General features: G+C 39.9%; 1 protein-coding gene across 1 annotated transcript in view; it reads left to right on the forward strand.

The window, feature by feature from the left end:
• Positions 1 to 20,811, forward strand: part of CABCOCO1 (ciliary associated calcium binding coiled-coil 1) — a 106,070-nt gene that overhangs the window by 22,643 nt on the left and 62,616 nt on the right. Inside the window, exon 5 of the mRNA XM_060768941.2 lies at positions 6,772 to 6,844. Within this exon, the coding sequence (XP_060624924.2) occupies positions 6,772 to 6,844 (73 nt within the window). The remainder of the gene's footprint in view (positions 1 to 6,771; positions 6,845 to 20,811) is intronic.

Here is a 20,811-nt window from a genome sequence, read left to right on the forward strand (position 1 = left end):
TCGGGGACCTGAGAAAATATGGTGGGATTTTGAATAGTTCCTTGTAACCCCCCGAGCACCACCTGGGGGTCAGCTATTAGGGTAGGGAGGAAAGAGAAGTCACCTACTTTCTCTGGATGTTCATATAGGAGTGCCACATCTTTTCCATGCTGATCAAACATGAATCTAGCATGCTCTTTTAGCCAATTTCCCTGTATCATAGTGATCATGTTTATAAGCATCATATATCCAAAAACCGTTCGAACTCCTATTGGTTTTCTAGGGCATCTTTCCCTCCTCCCCATTATAATCTCTATCCACCACTTCCAAGATAGGGCTTTCGTTGGGCCACACTGCGTCATACTTGACCTGCGACGATCTGTTGTTCCCGAAGAGGTCAGCTTCATGGCCTTGTTGACCCCTCAGGGAGTTGCTGGACGATCCTGAGTCTCAGGTCACTCTGATCTGCCTTTTTTATCTCCCACATGGGGGGTGCCAGCTTGGCACGGGTGTAATGTATCCAAGGTTTAACTTCCTTCACTTTAATGGCAGTAGGGGTTGATATCAGCACAGTATAGGGCCCTCTCCACTTAGGTCCTAGTGGGTCAATCTTCCACTCTTTCACAAGCACCTCGTCACCTGGCGAGAAACAATGCAAAGGTGTGGTAGGATAGGGTGGATTTAACTCTGAAGTATATTGTGCAATTTGTTTTATCTGTCCAGCCAGGGCTTGCACTTGTTGAATGGTTTGTTTATCTCCAATCACATGTTGGTCTCCCCCTTTGTCCAGTATCGACCTCAAATTTAATGGTGGTCTGCCATATAATCTCTCATAGGGGGTCAGACCTGTTCTTTTGTGAGGGGTACACCTTACTCTCAATAGTACCATGGGCAGTACTACAGTCCAACCCAGCCCTGTCTCTTGACAGATTTTTGACATAGCAGTCTTTAGAGTCCGATTCATTCTCTCAACTTTTGCTGAGGACTGGGGCCTATAAGCGCAATGCAATTTCCATTTTGTGCCCAATATTTGACACAGTCCTTGAATCACCTTGTGTACATAAGCTGGACCGTTGTCAGACCCTATTTCTAATGGTATTCCAAATCTGGGGATTATGTCCTTCAAAAGTGCTCTTGAAACTTCTACTGCCTTTTCAGTTCGGGTTGGGTACGCCTCTACCCACCCGGTGTAGGTGTCCACAAAAACAAGCAAATATTTGTAGCCCTTTTGCGGGGGCATCTCAGTAAAATCAGTCAAAATTGCCTCGAATGGGACGTTGCCTATGTGTTGAATTCCTGGTGGCTTTAAGGGTCCTTCTCGAGGATTATTTTTGGCGCATGTCCAGCATCTGTGTGCTGCTGCTGCTGTCAGGCTATGGAGTCCATCAATGTACATTTGCCGTTCTAGCAGCTTAGCTAAGGCTGTCTTACCCAGGTGTGTGTTGGAGTGCATATGTCGGACTATGTGCCACGCCATATCCTTAGGGACATAAACGCGGTTATCTGGCATCACAATGACCTCTCCCTTCCATTTTCCTTTTTCCCCCAAAGCCCAATTCTCCTCTTCTTTTGTGTATGTAAACTTTTCTAACGGGGGATCTCTTATTACCGTCACAGCCAACAGGTGCTGCTTATTGTGGGGGTGCTTAGCTGCCTCTCTTGCGGCCAAATCAGCTAGTCTATTACCCTGTATCACTGGGTCTTCTCCCCTTTGGTGTCCTTTGCAATGCATTACAGCCACTTTGTCCGGGTCCCAGACCGCCTCCAGGAGGACCACAATCTCAGCTGCATTTTTAACGCCCTTTCCAGCCGACGTAAGGAGTCCCCGCTCCTTGTACAAAGCTCCATGGGCATGGAGCGTAGTAAAGGCGTACTTTGAGTCCGTGTAGACATTGACCCGTTTTCTCTTTGCCAACTGCAGTGCTCTGGTGAGGGCTATCAATTCAGCCCGTTGAGCGGAGGTTCCCGGGGGGAGCGACTCTGCTTCCAGAATCTCTCCCCCCCCCTGTACCACCGCATATCCTGCACGCCTCTCACCGTTCTCCATGAAGCTACTGCCATCCGTGAACAGGGTCATGTCTGCCTTGGACATTGGTACGTCCTTTAAGTCAGGTCGGCTGGAATATACCTGTTCCATCACCTGAATGCACTGGTGGACTGTTTCCTCTCCTGGGGCAGGCAACAAGGTGGCCGGATTTAAGGTGGCACAAGTTTCTAGGGTCACCATCGGGTTATCACACAACACCCCCTCATATTTTGTCAGTCTCTCATTTGTGAGCCAGCGCGGTCCCTTGGTGTCTAACAGCGCCTTTACATGGTGTGGTACTTTGACGGCCAGTGGCTGTCCTATGGTCAATTTACTTGCTTCTTTTATCAAATCTACTGCTGCTGCCACTGCACGAAGACAGGGCGGCATTCCCTGTGCTACCGTGTCTAACTGTTTTGACAGATAAGCCACTGGTCTCTGCCATGATCCTAATGTCTGGGTAAGCACCCCTATAGCCACTCCTTCTTTTTCAGACACGAACAAGTCGAACGGTTTTTCCAAGTCTGGGAGCCCGATCCTCCATTCCTCTTCCATGGGTATTGTCAATTTCATTTGGCCATTGTCTAAAAATTTGGATTTGTGCTCTTAATTTTGACAAAATGTCTCTTCGTAATAATGACACTGGGCAATCAGGGTGATATAGTAATTTATGACTCACACTATGGCCTGCCAGATTACATGTCCGTTCCTGTAGAAAAGGGCATTTCTGAATTTTTCCTGACAGCCCCACCACTTTGGTGACTTCTGTGCTGGTAGGACCAATAAGTTTGTTCACCACTGATCGTTCTGCCCCAGTGTCTACTAAAAAGTCAACTTGCTGGTCCCCTACTTCCATAGTGACCATCGGCTCCCCGGGGTCCAGCAAAACGAGAGCCTGGTCGGTTCATTCCTCTTCCTCCGCATCCTCCCATTCTTCTTCTGCTATTGCAGCCACTACTGCTTCCCTCTTCTGGTGTGGAGTATAACCTCCACGGCCTCTTCCACGTCCTCTATCTCTTTCTCTGCCCCTGTCTTGACCTCGTCCTTCGCCTCCTTCTTCTCCTGACACCTTCTCTGTACATTCTCTCTTTTAGTGCCCATAGCCACTGTTAGCGGGGGCGCATTGGGAATTGCATCTCGCTGCCCCCGGTAACTATGTTCTTCCGCCGGCTCTTCTTCCTGGGCAAGGACCTTAACCTTGACTTTCCTTTCTTTCTTCCTTATCATCATACACTGCACTTTTTTACACTTCCGGACCCAATCAGGATTTTGGGTCACCACGTTGTCCCAGGCATCAATATAAGTATATTGATCCGGATGATGGTTAGCACAAAATTTTTCTACCTGCCTAATCTTCTTTAGGTCTCACGACCCCTCTGCAGGCCACCCAAAAGGAAAGGTGGGCCATTCTCCTGTGCACAGATTCCTTAATCTGTAGTCCTTAAAATCTCCTGGATCTCCCTGACTCGATGCAGCTACAAACTTGTCAAAGTTGTCTAGCATACACTGAAGCGGAGACACTGTCTTTGAGTTCCTCCCACCCATGGCCTCTAGTGGGGAGCAAACCTTGACCTAGACGCCCGGACACTCGACGGCACGTTTTAGGAACTGCAAGGTTTGCCCCGTCCTCCCACTACCCCACGGGATACTTAGTGGTCCCCCTTCCCCCAGCGCTGGTGTGTGTTACCTAGTGTCTTACTTGACCACTTATACTTGCCGGGTCTCTGTAGACGTTGGAACAACCTTCGTCCCCCGGACTTTCCTCCTTTTGGATCCTTCTTATCACTCCTCCACTCCCAGTTGATTTCTTGAGAACCCGAAGAGTTGCGATTTACCTTGATCAGCAGCACCGACAGAAGAGGGGAGTGTCGCAGCCGGCTATTAGTAGTCGGGGGCCCCCTTTGTCTCGGCTAACGGCAATCGCCTCTCGCGCCCCTGATGCTGATCAAAAATCGTCTTGCCAACAAGATCCGTCTCCCCCGACTCCGGCCCGTCTGAATCAAATCTCGGTGGAACCTCCAAAAATGAAGCAGGCTATTTCCTTCCCTGAGCAATTACTCAGGGGCTCAGCCAAAATGCTCCGTTTCAGTTCAAATTGCGGACGCAGATGAGTCAGGAAGACAGCCAACTGGGTTCAACAAGAATATCATAGTTTATTTATAGCAGCTGCTAGTGGCTTTTCGACACAACATGGCGTCTCTGGAAAAGCCCCCGAGCATCAAAGGTAGTGTTCTTTTATACATCAAAAAGGGGTTCGGCTTTAAGAGCCGCCCCGAAGATTAAATCATTGGTTAAAAAAGCTGTCAATATTATAATTAATATTAAGCAATTAGCTCATATATTTTTAAGTTTCGCTTCGCAATAAGCAAGCCCCTTCTTGGAAACATGCAAAATACAGCTGAAAACATCTGCTGACCTTGGCAAGTTCTAACTTTAGCCTTGGCTACTTCCTTTTGCAAAGTTGGCAAGTCTCATGACCGATTTTTCACCCTTTCACAAAAAAAAACTCATCTTTAGTCTGTCTTTGTCTCCCATATATGGTCAAGTCCATCCGTTCTCTTTTTACATGCAAACCCCGACAGCTTTAGTAAAACTACAGCTGTGCTTTTTACCTTTTCTATAGCTGTACCTTTCTGCCTTAGTTAGGCCCCTTCTACACTGGAATACAATTCAGATCACTAAAGCAGATAATCCACATTATCTTCTTTGAACTGGACTATCTGAGGCCCCTTCTACACTGCCATATAAAATCCAGATTATCTGCTTTGAACTGAATTCTATGGCAGTGTAGAATCTGCTTTGATAATTTGGATTTTATGGCAGTGTAGAAGGGGCCTGAATCTACACTACCATATAATCCAGTTCAAAGTAGATAATCTGGATTTTATATGGTAGTGTAGAAGGAGCCTAAATCTCCATTTGTACTCAATCTTTAAAGATCCATCTGAAAGAGTCCAGATACCAGGGAGCTATTTATGCAATTTCTATCCGCAGCTGATTGCTTTATCTTGGTTAGCAGCAGTACCAAAAGTGATGGTTTCCTTCTAGCTGCAGAGCTGGCTACTTGATTACAAAATATATTGTGTTATTACCCAGGAAGAAATCATAGAATCATAGAATCATAGAATCAAAGAGTTGGAAGAGACCTCATGGGCCATCCAGTCCAACCCCCTGCCAAGAAGCAGGAATATTGCATTCAAATCACCCCTGACAGATGGCCATCCAGCCTCTGCTTAAAAGCTTCCAAAGAAGGAGCCTCCACCACACTCCGGGGCAGAGAGTTCCACTGCTGAACGGCTCTCACAGTCAGGAAGTTCTTCCTAATGTTCAGATGGAATCTCCTCTCTTGTAGTTTGAAGCCATTGTTCCGCGTCCTAGTCTCCAAGGAAACAGAAAACAAGCTTGCTCCCTCCTCCCTGTGGCTTCCTCTCACATATTTATACATGGCTATCATATCTCCTCTCAGCCTTCTCTTCTTCAGGCTAAACATGCCCAGTTCCCTAAGCCGTTCCTCATAGGGCTTGTTCTCCAGACCCTTGATCATTTTAGTCGCCCTCCTCTGGACACATTCCAGCTTGTCAATATCTCTCTTGAATTGTGGTGCCTAGAATTGGACACAATATTCCAGATGTGGTCTAACCAAAGCAGAATAGAGGGGTAGCATTACTTCCCTGGACCTAGACACTATGCTCCTATTGATGCAGGCCAAAATCCCATTGGCTTTTTTTGCCGCCACATCACATTGTTGGCTCATGTTTAACTTGTTGTCCACGAGGACTCCAAGATCTTTTTCACACGTACTGCTCTCTGGATAAGATTTGCTCAAGTCCCTGCAACTGCTGCTCTGCTTCCATCAGTAATTCCAAGTGTGAGATGGTTGTTCTCTAAATGATCATGTTTTTGCTGCAACTTCTTTATAATCTCTGATACCATAATGTTTTCTTGTTGCTATGGATGCAACTGATGTGACTTTTTCCCTGGTATTGTGATGTCCTCAGAATGAATCTCCTGCCCACAAACAAAGGGACTGTGATAGAAAGATCATATATTTGAACAAGCATCATAAGAGACATTTGATCATTAACAAAGGGTTTTCCTAATGAGAACAAATGTGTCAGGAGATGGCAGACTTCTTGTTGTATGACAGGGTTTTTGTCTTTTAAGAGTCAGATGCTGTTTTGCCAATTATGCATTTCTGAATGATTTTCTCTCCTTTTCTGGCTTTCTCAACCTGGTACCCTGGTAGGTTAGGTGTTGCGGTCGAGTTTCTAGTTAGCATGGATACAACCAGGCTGACTGGGCATAGTGGGTGTTATTTAAAGGTATCTAGAAGGAAATAGATCCACATAGATATTATTATTATTATTATTATTATTATTATTATTATTATTATTATTATCACGAAGAGTCTGAAACAACTGAACGAATGAACAACAACAACAGAAGGAAATGGTTTAAGGGAAAGTAGTGAAGAAGAATGTGAATGTAATGCAAAATGTACCCTAGTTTGGGTTCTGTTACTCATAAACCCAGAGCAATTTCTACCCCGATCTAAGTTTTGTGCTAGGAATGATGAACTGTCAGACACGGCAGTGTGTCTGTGGGTGGAGGAAAATTTCATAAATATATATATCACAAAGTCTAGTATTTTATGGGGGGAACTTTTTCTTTGAATATCAAAATGACCCCAATATGTTCTTTCAAAACATTTCCTGAAGGGACTTTATTCTTTAATAAGGTGTCCATTTTTCTCCTTTCTTTCCTAGCTTATTTCAACATTATACTCTATATCAGTATCTTTTCCACAGTCCCAGGGAAGAACTTGTTATTGGAGATGAGGTAAGTAATTTATATGACTGGAACTGATTAAGTGGAATATTTTAATATGTGTTCTCTGGCATCTGTTTGCTATAGCTCAAAGCAAGTTTGTGTCAGAATTGCTCAAGTATTAACAGCGCAGAATAGCAGATGAAAGAATGAAAAAGAAAAATAGTAATGCCTGTCTCCCCTGGAATTTGAAATTTAGAAAAATAAATATGCCATTGTTGGTTAGTCTGCTAGCTGTGTTGACAAAAAATATCTTCACAGACAACATTTGTAAGGGTGGCGTGCTTGATTTTATATAGAAGTTCAACTGAAGAAAGATACTTCCAATTGCTGTGTGCGTTTTTGTGACTGTTTTGCTTAATTTAGGTTCTGTTGTAGAGTCCAGAACAGTATTATTACACTTAAATTGAAGGTCACACTTCAATTTAGCCAATGTCTTGGAATCCACTGCCGTAACTTTCTATAATGTCAGAAGTAGCAGTGGTGGAAGTCATAGTAGTAAACTTCCAACATTAGCCCTCACCATACAGTTCTTCACCATTAGCCCTTCCACAGCATAGTAACCAGCTGTCTGATCCTGCTTCGTAGTGCATGCACTTTCCTCTTGTGACTCATATGCCTCACCATTCTAACAACATTTAGCAAATGTTGTTGCTCATTTTCCAAAATGCCCTTGCATACCAAAGGAGTTTCCCCATGCTTCTGTTGGCCTTCAGTGTTACTATCTTGCCCAGTCTGTACATTTTGCCCTCCAGATCCCATACCATGTTGATCGCCTGTATTGTAATGTAAATACAATGGGCAAGAAATGGAACTATGATATACAGTCAAAGCCCTTTCGCTTTATTAAGGCTCCTTCTACACTGTTATATAACATCCAGATTGTGTCCTTTGAACTGGATTATATGACAGTGTGGATTGATATCATCCAGTTCAAAGCAGATAATTTGGATTATCTGCTTTCATAATTTGGATTTTATGGCAGTGTAGAAGGGGCCTAAGGCATCCTTCAATTTTCATAGATCTTAGAATACAGCAAACCATATCATACATTTGATATTTGCACAGGTTGAGTATCCCTTATCTGAAATGCTTGGATTTTGGATTTTTTTAAAGATTTTGGAATAATATAATTTGCATATACCTGGACTTCCATAATGAGATGTCTTGGAGATGGGAGCTAAGTCTAAACAGGAAATAACAGTAATTTCATACATAATATTTATTTAAAATGTTGCATAAAACAACATTTGGGTATACTGAACCATTGGAAAGAAAATATGTCACTATCTCAGCCACTTTGGGATTTTAAATTGTTTCAGATTTTGGAATTTCATATAAGGGATGCTCAACCTTTATTACTCTTCTTTTTATTTATTTCATTCATTATCTCTTTTCTTTTTAGAAGTTAAGAAGCTTATTCAGTTTGGATCTACAATTTGGATTGTCTACAGTGATATTTTTCTATATTTTATCATAGTACATTTTGTTTATCTTTCTACTTCATGCACTGGATGTAAATACATTTATTTAAAATTTCATATATAAACATTGATTCCTAAGTCTATTTTTTAATGTATTTTCTTATAAAGCTAAGGGATCTTTAATGTGATAAGAAATAGTGGTATTCTGCTGTGTGACTGAGACAGGATCTACACTCTCCTATATCCTAGGATCTGATTCCAGATTATCTGGCAGTGTAGACTCTTATAACTCAGTTCAAAGCAATAATCTGGGGTCAGATTCTGGGATATAGGGCAGTCTATGCCTACATGAATCTCTCTGCTCTGTCCTCCTTTTTCACATACGGGGATTTGGGAGGTTAGTGGCAGCAAGCCATGTTCAATCATGGTTTTCCGCTCCTCAGATTAAAAAAAAAATACAGTTTACCAAACTCAAATAAATAAATAAATAACTTTATTTATAACCAGCTTTATTTTCCCTAAGGGACCCAGGGCGGTTTGAATGTAACTTGGATTTTTTTTATGTCAGGGGCAACTTGAAAAACTGCGAGTCACTTCTGTTGTGAGGTAATTGGGTGTCTGCAAGGGTGTTTTATCATCCTGTGGGAGGCATGTCTCATGTCCCCACATAGGGAGTTGGAGCTGTCAGAAGGAGCTCAGCCTGCTCTCTCCAGATTTGAACCGCTGACTTATTGGTCAGCAGTCCTGCCAGCACAAAGGTTTCACCCATTGCACCATTGGGGTTATAAATAAATAACTTTATTTATAACCTGCTTTATTTTCCCTAGGAGACGCAGGGCAGTTTGAATGTTACTTGGATGTAACTTGGATGTAACTATGGTTGCTTTCAAACAAAAAACAGAAGTTGTCAGTCACCTTTTCTGGGATGAAAAGAGGCATATCGGTTTGTGCGCATCAAGGAATGGGAATTCTGAGGTTTCTCATTATGGCTTAACAAGATTCTTCCTTTTATAATAACAAATTTATGCGTAACCTTTTGCAAAGATTTTTCTGCAATTTTTTGCATATGTATAAGATTGTGCATATATATATATGTGTTTGTGTGTGTGTGTGTGTGTGTTAAAATATAAAGGGCATTATATATGTTTTCATGGAGAATTTTAAAATTATATTCTTCCAAACGTTTCTTCTGAATGGCTCAGAAAACGTTTATCGAATGAGAAAGCAGCAATATAGTGAGGGAGCAAAGAATAAATGTCACTGCAATCCTGCTAACTGCCAGCTTTCATAAATCATTTGGTTTAATAAGAATAAAGAAATTGCAAAAGAAAACCGTCAGACATGAATGCCACACTCTTCTGAGAAGGCATACCTTGGCATTTAGCTAGTGATAGGAAACATTTGTATAGTGATGTTGAAGTCTCTCTTTAATACTTACTTAAGTAGTAGCGCCTTATGGAAATAATTTACCAAAAATGAATTTGGTCTTTTTAAAGGACCCAAGTCCAATTTGTACAGTGGCTTTCATTTTAATGGCTGTCGCTGCATATATTCAAGGATGATACTGAAGAAATGTGTTCAGGAGAGAAAAGAATTAAGCTGAACATACTGACAAGCAAGTATTTTCCGAAAATACCTTTTATGTCAAATGAGTGAAAATCTCTTTGATGGCCCAACAGTTGTGCTTAATAGGGGTGTGTAATATTTTTTGTTAGTCCTCGTCAGTCAGATCAAATTTGTTAAATTTGTACTTATGACATATCCAATTCATGGGCATGGCCTGCACCAAAAACTTAAGAATCAAAAGTTACTCAATACTCTTTCATTTTCATTTTATAAATTTCAGAAGCCTCCCAAAGTCAGTTTCATTTTCAATGCAAGGAAGTAAAGCAAAGACAAAAAGGCTGCATTTCTTTTTTAAATTAATGGCCCTTCACCAATAGGAGAGGCAAGCAGCTGATAAAAAGCAGAGTTTGCTGGGAAAGAAAACATAGAATTCTGGGAAATGTAGTTTGGGAAGGCAAGGAGCCCTATGTCAGAGAATTCAAAAGGCCCTGGCCTAAACTACATTTCACACAGGCATGTAGCCGGGGGGGGGGGGGGGCTTGAGGGGATTCAGCCCCTCCCGAAATTCTCATGGTGGTTCGCGAAAAGGCCTTACTAGTGCATTATTTAAACTGTTATGTCTATTCATATCATGATCTGATCACCCTACTCAATATATCCCATATGCATGGGGGTATTGAGGTAATGATACAAAAGGTTTGCTAGGGTAGACCCTCTTTCACTCAGACTCAGCCCCCCCCCCAAAAAAACAAACTCAGCTCCCCCCCCCCCCCCCCCGAATCGAAATGCTGGCTACAGGCCTGATTTCACAGAATTCTGCTCAGAATCAGAAAGCCCCAAACAGGATAGGGGAGAGATTTGTCCCTCCATAGCAGCAGCCAACTAGAGTTCCAACACATTGTTGAATCTGTAAAAAGGAGGACTGACTGATACTTCTAGTAAGTAAATCTTTGTGCTGGGCTGAATTGAAATCCCTAAATGAAAGTTCTGTTGGTTAATATGAGAGACATTCAGTGAGATAGCTATTGTGGCTTTTTTTTAAAAAAAAATGTTTTTATAAAAACTTCAAAGAAATTCCCTAGAATCATTAAATGTATGATGTATGGGGGGAATGATCTCCTGTAATCTTGTGTCATTGTATAGAAAATTCAAGGAGATAGCTCTTTTAGTTTGACTATTTTATGCTTATGTATTTGTTCTGTTTTGTTTTGTTCTGTTTTTTTTTGTTGTTGTTGTTTGTTTGTTTTTTGCTTTTGTGTTTTTACAATTTGGAAACTGCCCTAGTCCCCCAGGGGAGATAAAGCGGTATATAAATAAAGTTTTATTATATTATTGTTATTGTTTCTTTAAAACGTTGTTTATAAAAACATTGAAAATTCCCCAAAAACCCATAGATCAGTGAAACATTCTGAAACTTGATGGACTAACAGTGATAAATGTGTTCAAGTTTCACCTCAATAGCTGCAAAAATGAGGGAGAAAAGAGCCCCTGTAGTTTTCCCACGTGTGCAATTACTATAATGAAAAAGTTACAAGATTTCACTACTCCCATTAGAGTAATGATTTTTTTAACTAATGACACTTTAGAAAAACTTTAGAAACAAAACGCCAGCACCCCCTAATTTTGTAATAACTTTTGAAACATTTCTTTTAATCGATCGTACATGCATAGTGCCTAATCTGTCTCCATTCCAGGTAGATTTTATGTGTGTTTACTTAGGAACAAGACCATCATAGGGTTGCTGTGAGTTTTCCAGGCTGTATGATCATGTTCCAGAAGCATTCTCTCCTGACGTTTTGCTCACATTTATGGCAGGCATCCTCAGAGGTTGTGAGGTCTGTTGGAAACTAGGCAAGTGAGGTGTATATATTTGTGGAATGTCTAGGGTGGGAGAAAGAACTCTTGTCTGTTTGAAGGTCAGCAGGGAGGGGGCCATTCTGGCTTCCCTGGACAGGGAGGTTCCAAAGTTGAGGAGCAGCCACCGAGAAGGCCCGCTCTCTTGTTCCTACCAACTGAGCTTGAGATGGAGGTGGGACTAAGAGAAGGGCCTCTTCTCAAGATCTCATGGCCTGGGCAGGTTCGTTCAAGGGGATGCGGTTGGCCAGATAGCCAGGACCTGAACTGTCTAGGGCAGGCATGGGGAACCTTCGGCCCTCCAGGTGTGGTGGACTTCAACTCCCACAATTCCTTGAGGCCAAGGTAAGCCTTTGGGGCGAATGCCGAGCCTCAAGGAATTGTGGGAGTTGAAGTCCACCACACCTGGAGGGCCGAAGGTTCCTGACCCCTGGTCTAGGGCTTTAAAGGTCATAACCTTTAAAAGGTCCATGGAGACATATCTAATATAGATTGCACTGTACTGTATGGGTCTACACATATAATGGCAATGTAGATCCAGCCTAACACACTGATTTAAAAACACAAAGGATTTTAAGCCATGTTTAAAAACTTCAGAGCCCTGCAGGTACAGGATTATTTTTGCAAAACCAACATTTAAACACATGAAGAAGTAAAGGTTCAGTGAATAGATCACTAGGGCCTCTTCTACACTGCCATATAATCCAGATTATCAAAGGAGATAATCCACATCTGCTTTGAACTGGATTCTCTGAGTCTACGCTGCCATATAATCCAGTTCAAAGCATATAAAATCCGGATTCTCTGCCTTGAGCTACATTATATGGCAGTGTAGGCTCATATAATCCAGTTTAAAGCAGATAATAAGGATTATCTGCTTTGATAATCTGAATTATATGGTGGTGTAGAAGGGGCTTGTCTCAGGTACAGATACACTGAGGCTGGATATACATTACCCTATATCCTAAGATCTGATCTCAGATTATTTATTTTGAATTGGATTATATGAGTTTGCACTGCCAGATAATCTGGGATAAACAGATAATCTGGGATATAGGGTAGTATAAATGCAGTCTGTGTTAGCCTATATGTAGCAATTTTAGCTTGGCCTACAAATTCAAAGACCCAGAATGGAGAGCAAGCTAAATGCAAGAATTCAACAGAGCAAATTGCATTAACACATGTCAGGTCTCATAACGTGTTTACATTGCTCAGACATTAACTGCATAGAAGCTTTTATTGTCTTCTGTTTTGGGCACTCAGCTAATTTATTTTACTTAGGTTGATATATTACTGTGCCTTTTAGGGAGTTTTGGGAACATTTTCAAATGCTAGCTTGAGGGTTACATGTTCATGCTGTTCTTGAATGTAAAAACCCTAAATATATTTGAGATGATGTTTGTTTTGAAGCATTTCTTAGTAAAAAAAATAATGGTTGATAAATGCACTTTCCCTCCTTATTCTTTCAATCAGGATGACGGAATAATTTGTCTTTTTATGGCCCAGCTGAATCGATGAAATGTTCACTTTTTGAAAGAATTCCATATATCATGGCTACAGTCCACAAAAACCTCTTTTGCCAAGGCTCATGGAAATGAATTTATTTGAAAAGGGAAAAAAAATCCAGAATATTGCACACAAGATTTAGAAATGCTATAGGGTCAGATTGCAGTATCCTTTCATTTTTTTAAAAAAGTCAAACATGTCCTGCCATTAAATTTATAGTCACTTGGTATCATCTGCTAGAGTTTATCTTGTTAAATAGTAACTGTTTATGTGAACATACTGCTCTCTTCAGCATTCCTGTGTTTGGACTCTTTCCAAAGCTGACTTTATTTCATTTGGACTGTATTTGCATTTGAATTTGTTACATAAAAAGGCCCCTGCCAAGTTCCCCAAATTGCATGACTGGATACAATTATCAAAAAGGTGTTATTTCCAAAAATTAGGGAAACGAGCTCAGTAGTTGTATATCGTTTGTTAAGTAGTTTGATATTTTATGTATTTTTACTTCCAACACTGGAGTGTGTTTTTCCAATGTGTTTCTCATTCCCTTTTCTCTGCAAACTGTTTTTGCCCCAAATGGCTGATTTTGGACCACATGCCTATTGAATTGCAATAATGAGAGAATTTCATGTTTACACCTTATTTTTAGAATATCTAAAAATGACCTGCCCTCATAGGCATCAATAATCTATATGTTTGTGCAAGAAGTCACAGAAATGCCACAGGCAGTCATCACAGAAAACAGATGAACCTACTGTGTCCGTTGTGATCAAATGGTTCAATCACACCATCCAGAAACATAGCAGACATACATACTTTCAACAGGATATAAATCAAGTGGAAGAAGATAGGACCAATTCTGAAGATTATGTAGATACAGGTAGCACTGTGTTCACTGAATATTTATTTTATTTTATTTTATTTACTTTATTTATTTATTTATTTATTTATTTTATTACTACCTATTTATTTTGCCGCATTATCACGGGGTGCCTGCGCCCTACACCACTGGAGAAATTACACTGCTTAGCCGGTATTGCACCACCTGATATCCGCCCGGAAGTAGCAGCCAACAGTGAAAGGACAAAGGCAGCGACATCTCCAGCTCATCCCTTGTTTGGGTATCAGCCAGCACGTCAATGACTTCAATCAAGAAATAGTTTTCTTAGATCTACAGAAAAACTCGCTGGAACACCTCAGCAAGCGAGAGTTCAAAAGTGGCAGGCTCAAACCCAGCACCTCAATCCGTGGGTGATACCAGATGAGAGACTCCCCCCTGGGCACACAGAAGACTGGGCGACTTGGAAGGTGCTGAACAGACTGCGCTCTGGCACCACGAGATGCAGAGCCAATCTTAAGAAATGGGGCTACAAAGTGGAATCCACGACATGCGAGTGCGGAGAAGAGCAAACCACTGACCACCTGCTGCAATGCAACCTGAGCCCAGCCACATGCACAATGGAGGACCTTCTTGCAGCAACACCAGAAGCACTCCAAGTGGCCAGATACTGGTCAAAGGACATTTAATCAACTACCAAACTCACACATTTTGTATTTTCTCTGTTTGTTTGCTTTGTTCTGTTAGAAATGTAATACAATGGTCTGATTGCTGATGACATGATAAATAAATAATTTTATTTTATTTTATTTTATTTTATTTTATTTATTACTACCTATTGGCAACTCAAGGCAATATTTTAGTATTTATTTTTGTGAGGCATGACTAGGTTTCTGATGGTATGTTTATATAACCTCCTGAACATTGTAAGAATTTGCTGGTTTCAAATTAGCCACTGGGAAGGTGTCGAAGACTGCAGCTGAATCCAGACAGGCCTTTGTTCCAGAAGCCTCCACGTTAAAATAATGTGGATGTTTCTGGGGGCCTGCCCAACCCCCTTCCCCCAAGCCCCCAGACACCCTAGAAAAGTAAGAAAAACTTACGTGGTGTCCATTAGAAGCCTCGGACAGCTCTCCAGATGCGTAGAAATTACGCACCAGGAGAGCGAGGGGGGGCGGAAGTGATTTTCCTTCCTCCTCCCCCCTCCCCCCTTCTTCTGGTACATCATTTCTATGCACTGGAAGAGCCAGCCAAGACTTCTAATGGATGCCACATATGTTTTTCTTACTTTTCTAAGGGGTCTGGGGGCTTGTAGGGGAGGAGGGTGGGTATTCCCACAATTTACCTGGCGTTATTTAGCCTGGTAAACTGTGGGAATACTGTGGGGACCTGGAAATAGTGGATTTATCCCATGCCTTCCAAGAAGGCACGGAATAAATCCACTATCAAATTAAATTGCTACAAACCAGGTTTTCCGGGTTTGTAGTGAATTAATTTGGGACACCGGGAGCTCCCGGTGGCGCAGTGGGTTAAACCTTTGTGCTGGCAGGATTGAAGACTGACAGGTCGCAGGTTCGAATCCAGGGAGAGCATGGATGAGCTCCCTCTGTCAACTCCAGCTCCTCATGCGGGGACATGAGAGAAGCCTCCCACAAGGATGATAAAACATCAGAACATCCGGGTGTCCCCTGGGCAATGTCCTTGCAGACGGCCAATTCTCTCACACCAGAAGCAAGTCACTTCTTTTTTTTTTTTTTTGTATAGATTTTTATTGGGTTATCTAGTAAATACAACGAAAGAGGAAGAACACTCAAAAGAAGATAGAACAGTGTGGAAAAAAGGAGCATATTATAAAGACAGTGAATATATATAAAAAATAGAAAAAAAAATAAAGTAAAAATCGAAAAAGCAAAAAAGAAAACTTATATACTAATTAAAAAAAGAAAAAAAAATATAAAAAAAGAGTTGACTTCCATCTCAACATCAGGTGCTGTGTCTCTGAAATAAAATTGTTCCCAAAAAAATTTTTAAAACCAGGCTCTTAATTATTTCCTTCTTTCTCGTATTTATCGTAAATTGTCCAATCTGTTCTCTTTATCGGATTTCCAGTGTTTTTTTTCAACAAAAAAGTTAATTCGTCCATCTCTCTTATTTCTCTGATTTTATCAAGCCAATCTTCCTTAGTAGGAATATTGTTTTGTTTCCAAATTTTTGCTATGGTAATTCTAGCTGCCGTCGTCATATAAGTAAAAAGTCTGTCCTCATTTTCCTGTAATTGTAAATCCACATCAGTAAAGCCCAGTAGGTAATATTCTGGTTTTTTCTTAAAAGATCTTTTCAAAATTTTTTGTAATTCTTCATGTACCATAGACCAATACTTCCCTATTTCTTTACATGTCCACCACATATGGTAGAAAGTACCAGTTTGTTGGCAACCTTTCCAACATTTATCAGAGGAGTTTTTATTCATTAAAGATAGTTTTTTTGGAGTGGTATACCATCTGTGGAACATTTTTATCCAATTTTCTCTCAAGTCAGTTGCATACACATATTTCAACTTTTTGTTCCACATCTGTTCCCACTCTTTAAATTGTATCGGCCTTCTTATATTTTCTGCCCATTTTATCATACATGATTTAACTTGTTCACTTTCCGTTAGCCAGTTTAAGAGTGTATTATAGATAACTGCAATTACTTTTTTCTTTAAATTTAGGATTTTATCCCAAATTGTTTCCTCCCAAGCGAAGCCTATCTTATTATCTTGCTTGATATATTCTTTCATCTGTAAATAATGCAGCCATGTCAGATTAATATTTTTTTCTTTCAGGTGTTGATATGGTTTAATCTCCGCTGTCTTCTCTATCAGGATATCTTTATATGTTAGCCACGCTCTCCATCCCAGTAATCTTCTTTGGTGAGCCTCCATTGGAGACACCCATAAAGGCGTTTTATTGTAGAAGTAATTCTTATATTTCATCCATACTCTTATCAAGGATGCCCTTATAAAATGATTTCCAAAATTTTTTTCTTTTTTCTCTCTATCATACCACGAGTAGGCATGCCATCCTACTCGTAGGTCATGACCTTCTAAGTTCAAACCTTTTTCATTTTCTAGCAACATCCAATCTCTTATCCATAAGAGAGCACATGCATCATGATATGCTTTTAGGTCTGGGAATCCTAGACCACCTCTTGTTTTTTTGTCAATTAGGTTTAGATATTTGATTCTAGGTCTTTTTCCGTTCCACACAAATTTAAGCAATTCTTTATTCCAATTCTTAAAGATTACTTGATTTCTGATTACTGGTATATTTTGAAATAAAAACAATAATTTTGGTAGCACATTCATTTTAATTAATGCTATTCTTCCTAACAGAGATAGTTTCAGTGATTTCCAATTCTTAAGGTCTTTCTGTATCTTGCTCCAGGTAGATTCATAATTGTTTTTCAACAATTGGCAATTCTTTGCAGTTATCCAGATTCCTAAATATCTTAATTTTTTAACTATCTCCAATCCTGTTGCTTTTGTTATTTCCTCCTGATGTTCCATCTTGACATTTTTTATTAAGATTTTAGTTTTCCCTTTGTTAATTTTGAAGCCTGCCACTCTTCCAAACTCATGTAACTTCTTTATCCAGTTCTCCAGGTTTTTTATTGGGTCTTCTACAATTCCTAATAAATCATCCGCAAAAGCTTTAATTTTGTATTCATATTTTCCTACTTTTACTCCTTTAATATTAGTGTCTTCTCTTATTTTCCTCATTAATGGTTCTAAAGCCATTATAAAAATCAGAGGTGATAACGGACATCCTTGTCTAGTTCCTTTCGTAATTACAAATTCCTCGGATTGTTGGCCGTTTATCCGTATTTTCGCCCTTTGTTCTTCATAAATGGCATTAATTGCATTTGTAAATTTCACTCCCATATCCATTTCTTGAATTAGGATCTTGAAGAAGTCCCAGTTTAAATTATCAAATGCTTTTTCTGCATCTATCGATAATATCGCCACTTCCTTCTGGTGGTTTGCTTCGAAATATTCAATCAGATCTAAAACTGTCCGTATGTTATCCTTCATATATCTCCCTGGGAGGAACCCTGTTTGGTCCTCCCCTATCCAGTCTGTCAAGAATTCTTTTAATCTTGTTGCCAAGATATTCGTAAATATTTTGTAGTCTACATTTAGTAAGGAGATAGGTCTGTAATTTTTTATATCTTCTGGTACCGAACCTTCCTTATGGATCATTACTATTTCAGCTTGGTTCCAAGAGTCTGGGATTTTTTGATATAACAGTGCCTCGTTTAAGACCTTTTTCAATATCGGTAAGACCGTTCTCTTCATTGATTTATAAAAACCAGCTGTAAATCCATCTGGGCCTGGAGCTTTATCCGAGTCCATTTTACTCACTGCTTTATCTATCTCATCTTCCGTAATTTCTTTATTCAACTTTTCCCGTATTTCTTCTGAAATTTTTTGTAGTTTCAATTCACTTATATACTCAGTGATCTCCTCTTTCTTTATTCCATCACTAGTATATAATTTACTATAATATTTTTTGAATTCCTCCATAATTTCCTTGTCTGTCGTAACTGTTCTGTCCCCATCAATTATTTTCGTTATCTGTGTGGCTTGTTTCTTCTTACGAACTTGTCTTGCTAGCCATTTCCCAGATCTATTCGCATTCTCAAACCTTTGTTGTTTCAAAAATTTCAGCTCTCTTGCATGTTTTTCCGTTTCCAAACGGGATTTCTCCTGTTTGAGTCTTACTAATTCCTTATTCAGCGTTTTGCTATCCGGTTTCTTTTTTAATTCAGTCTCCTTACATTCAATTTTGTCCATCACTTCCTTCATTTGTCTATTTCTTTCTTTATTTTTCCTAGCTCCATGTTGTATAAGGTATCCTCTTAGCACAGCTTTCAACGCATCCCATGTCACTTGTACTTTTGTCTCATCAGTATCATTAATTTCTAAGTAATCTTTGATAATCTTGTTGTATTGTATCTTGTCTTCCTCCGTCTTAATCAAATTTTCGTTTAGTCTCCATTTCCTTTGATACTTGTTTTGATTTATTTTTATTTCCAATGGGCAATGATCTGAAATGTCCCTAGGAAGTATTTCCATTTCCTCAACTTTAGTTGATAAATTTTTTGTTATCCAAGCGAGGTCTATCCGTGACCAGGATTTGTGTCGGTGAGAATAAAAAGTATAGTCCATCTTTTTTTCATTTCTGACTCTCCAAGTATCTTCCAAATCAAATTCTCTTTGTAGGTCAAAAAATTTTTGCGGTAGCAGCCCTCCACCATCTCCATTTCCTTTTGCCTTGCTCTTATCCTTTTTCTTATCCATCACTCCATTAAAATCTCCTATCATTATAAGCTCGTCGAATTCTGTTTCTCTCAGTTTTGTAGACAGGAATTGAATAAAATTTGTCTTTGGACCATTTGGTGCGTATATATTGCATATAAGAATTTTCAGGGTGCCCATCAAAATTCTGACAGCGACACATCTTCCCTCTACGTCCTTAAATGCCAATTCCGGTGTCAAATTGTCCTTTATATATGTGACTACCCCTCTTTTTTTCTTGTCATATGATGAATAGAATGTCTTCCCTAATCTTTTGTTTTCCAAATGTGCCACATGCTTGTGGCAAATATGAGTTTCTTGCAATAGTATTATGTCAAAGTTTGCCTTTTGTAATTTCCCAAATATTTTTTTGCGTTTCTGGGGCAGGTTCAGACCATTAATATTATTCGAGAAACATTTAATTTGTCTTTCCGCCATTTATCCGAGTAAGTCTGTGTCTGATCCTATATCTCCAAGGTTCAATTCCGAAATTCCTTGCGCAGTCACATCCGGTCCATAGGCTCCCTCGCCTAGATCTTCTGACATTAGTACACCACTCCCTTGACTTTTACTGAATCGTCTATATTCTTCTGGGGTCTCAATTCTTGGTTTTTTCTTCTCTTTGCCATTTCCGTTTCCGTTTCCCGGTGTCAATGCTTTTTTGTCTCCCTTTCTTTCTCCAGGTTTTTCCTCTCCTGATTCTTTTATTAAGCTCTCATAGAAGGCCTTGGCCTTCTGCTCCGTTGTCAGCCAATATCTTTCTTCTTTATATGTAACCATAATACCTTCAATTCTTTCCCATCGGAATCTAATAGATCTTTTCTTCAATTCGTCTGTAAGGAAGTAGTATTTTCTTCTTCTACTCAGTGTCGCTTGCGGATATTCTTTCAGAACAGCAATCTTGGTTTCTTTGTAGAAAATTGGGTTTCTATTACTTTTATATAACACGTCATCTCTAGTTTTTTTACGTGTAAATTGAACTATCACATCCCGTGGTGTCTTATTTTTCCTTGAATAAAATGAAGATACTCGGTACATTTGGTCTAGCTCCATCTCCAGTTCATCTTCTTCACATTCTAGGCATTTTGCAATCAAATTGGTCATCAATTGCTCGATATCTTCCTGTTTCTCTTCTTGGATATTTCTGAATCTTAAGTAGTAGTCCATTTGTTTCTGAAGTAGTTTTTCTTGCTCCAATTCTATTTTTTCCTTTTGTCTATCTATACCTTTAATTCTCTTTAAAATGTGGGATTGTGTTGCTTCCATCTTTTCCTTACTATCTTTCAGTTCCTTTACTTCTCCATGCAATTGGGTTATATCTTTTTTTATTTGGCCAAATTCCTCTTCCATTTTCTTTTTCATACCTTGAAACTCTTCCGTCATACTTTTATAATTCTTTTCTTGTTTATTAAAGAACTCCTCTTGTTTATCCGCCATCTCTTTTTTTAAT

Source organism: Anolis sagrei, chromosome 3 (genome assembly GCF_037176765.1).
Source record: "Anolis sagrei isolate rAnoSag1 chromosome 3, rAnoSag1.mat, whole genome shotgun sequence".
Taxonomy (NCBI): domain Eukaryota; kingdom Metazoa; phylum Chordata; class Lepidosauria; order Squamata; family Dactyloidae; genus Anolis; species Anolis sagrei.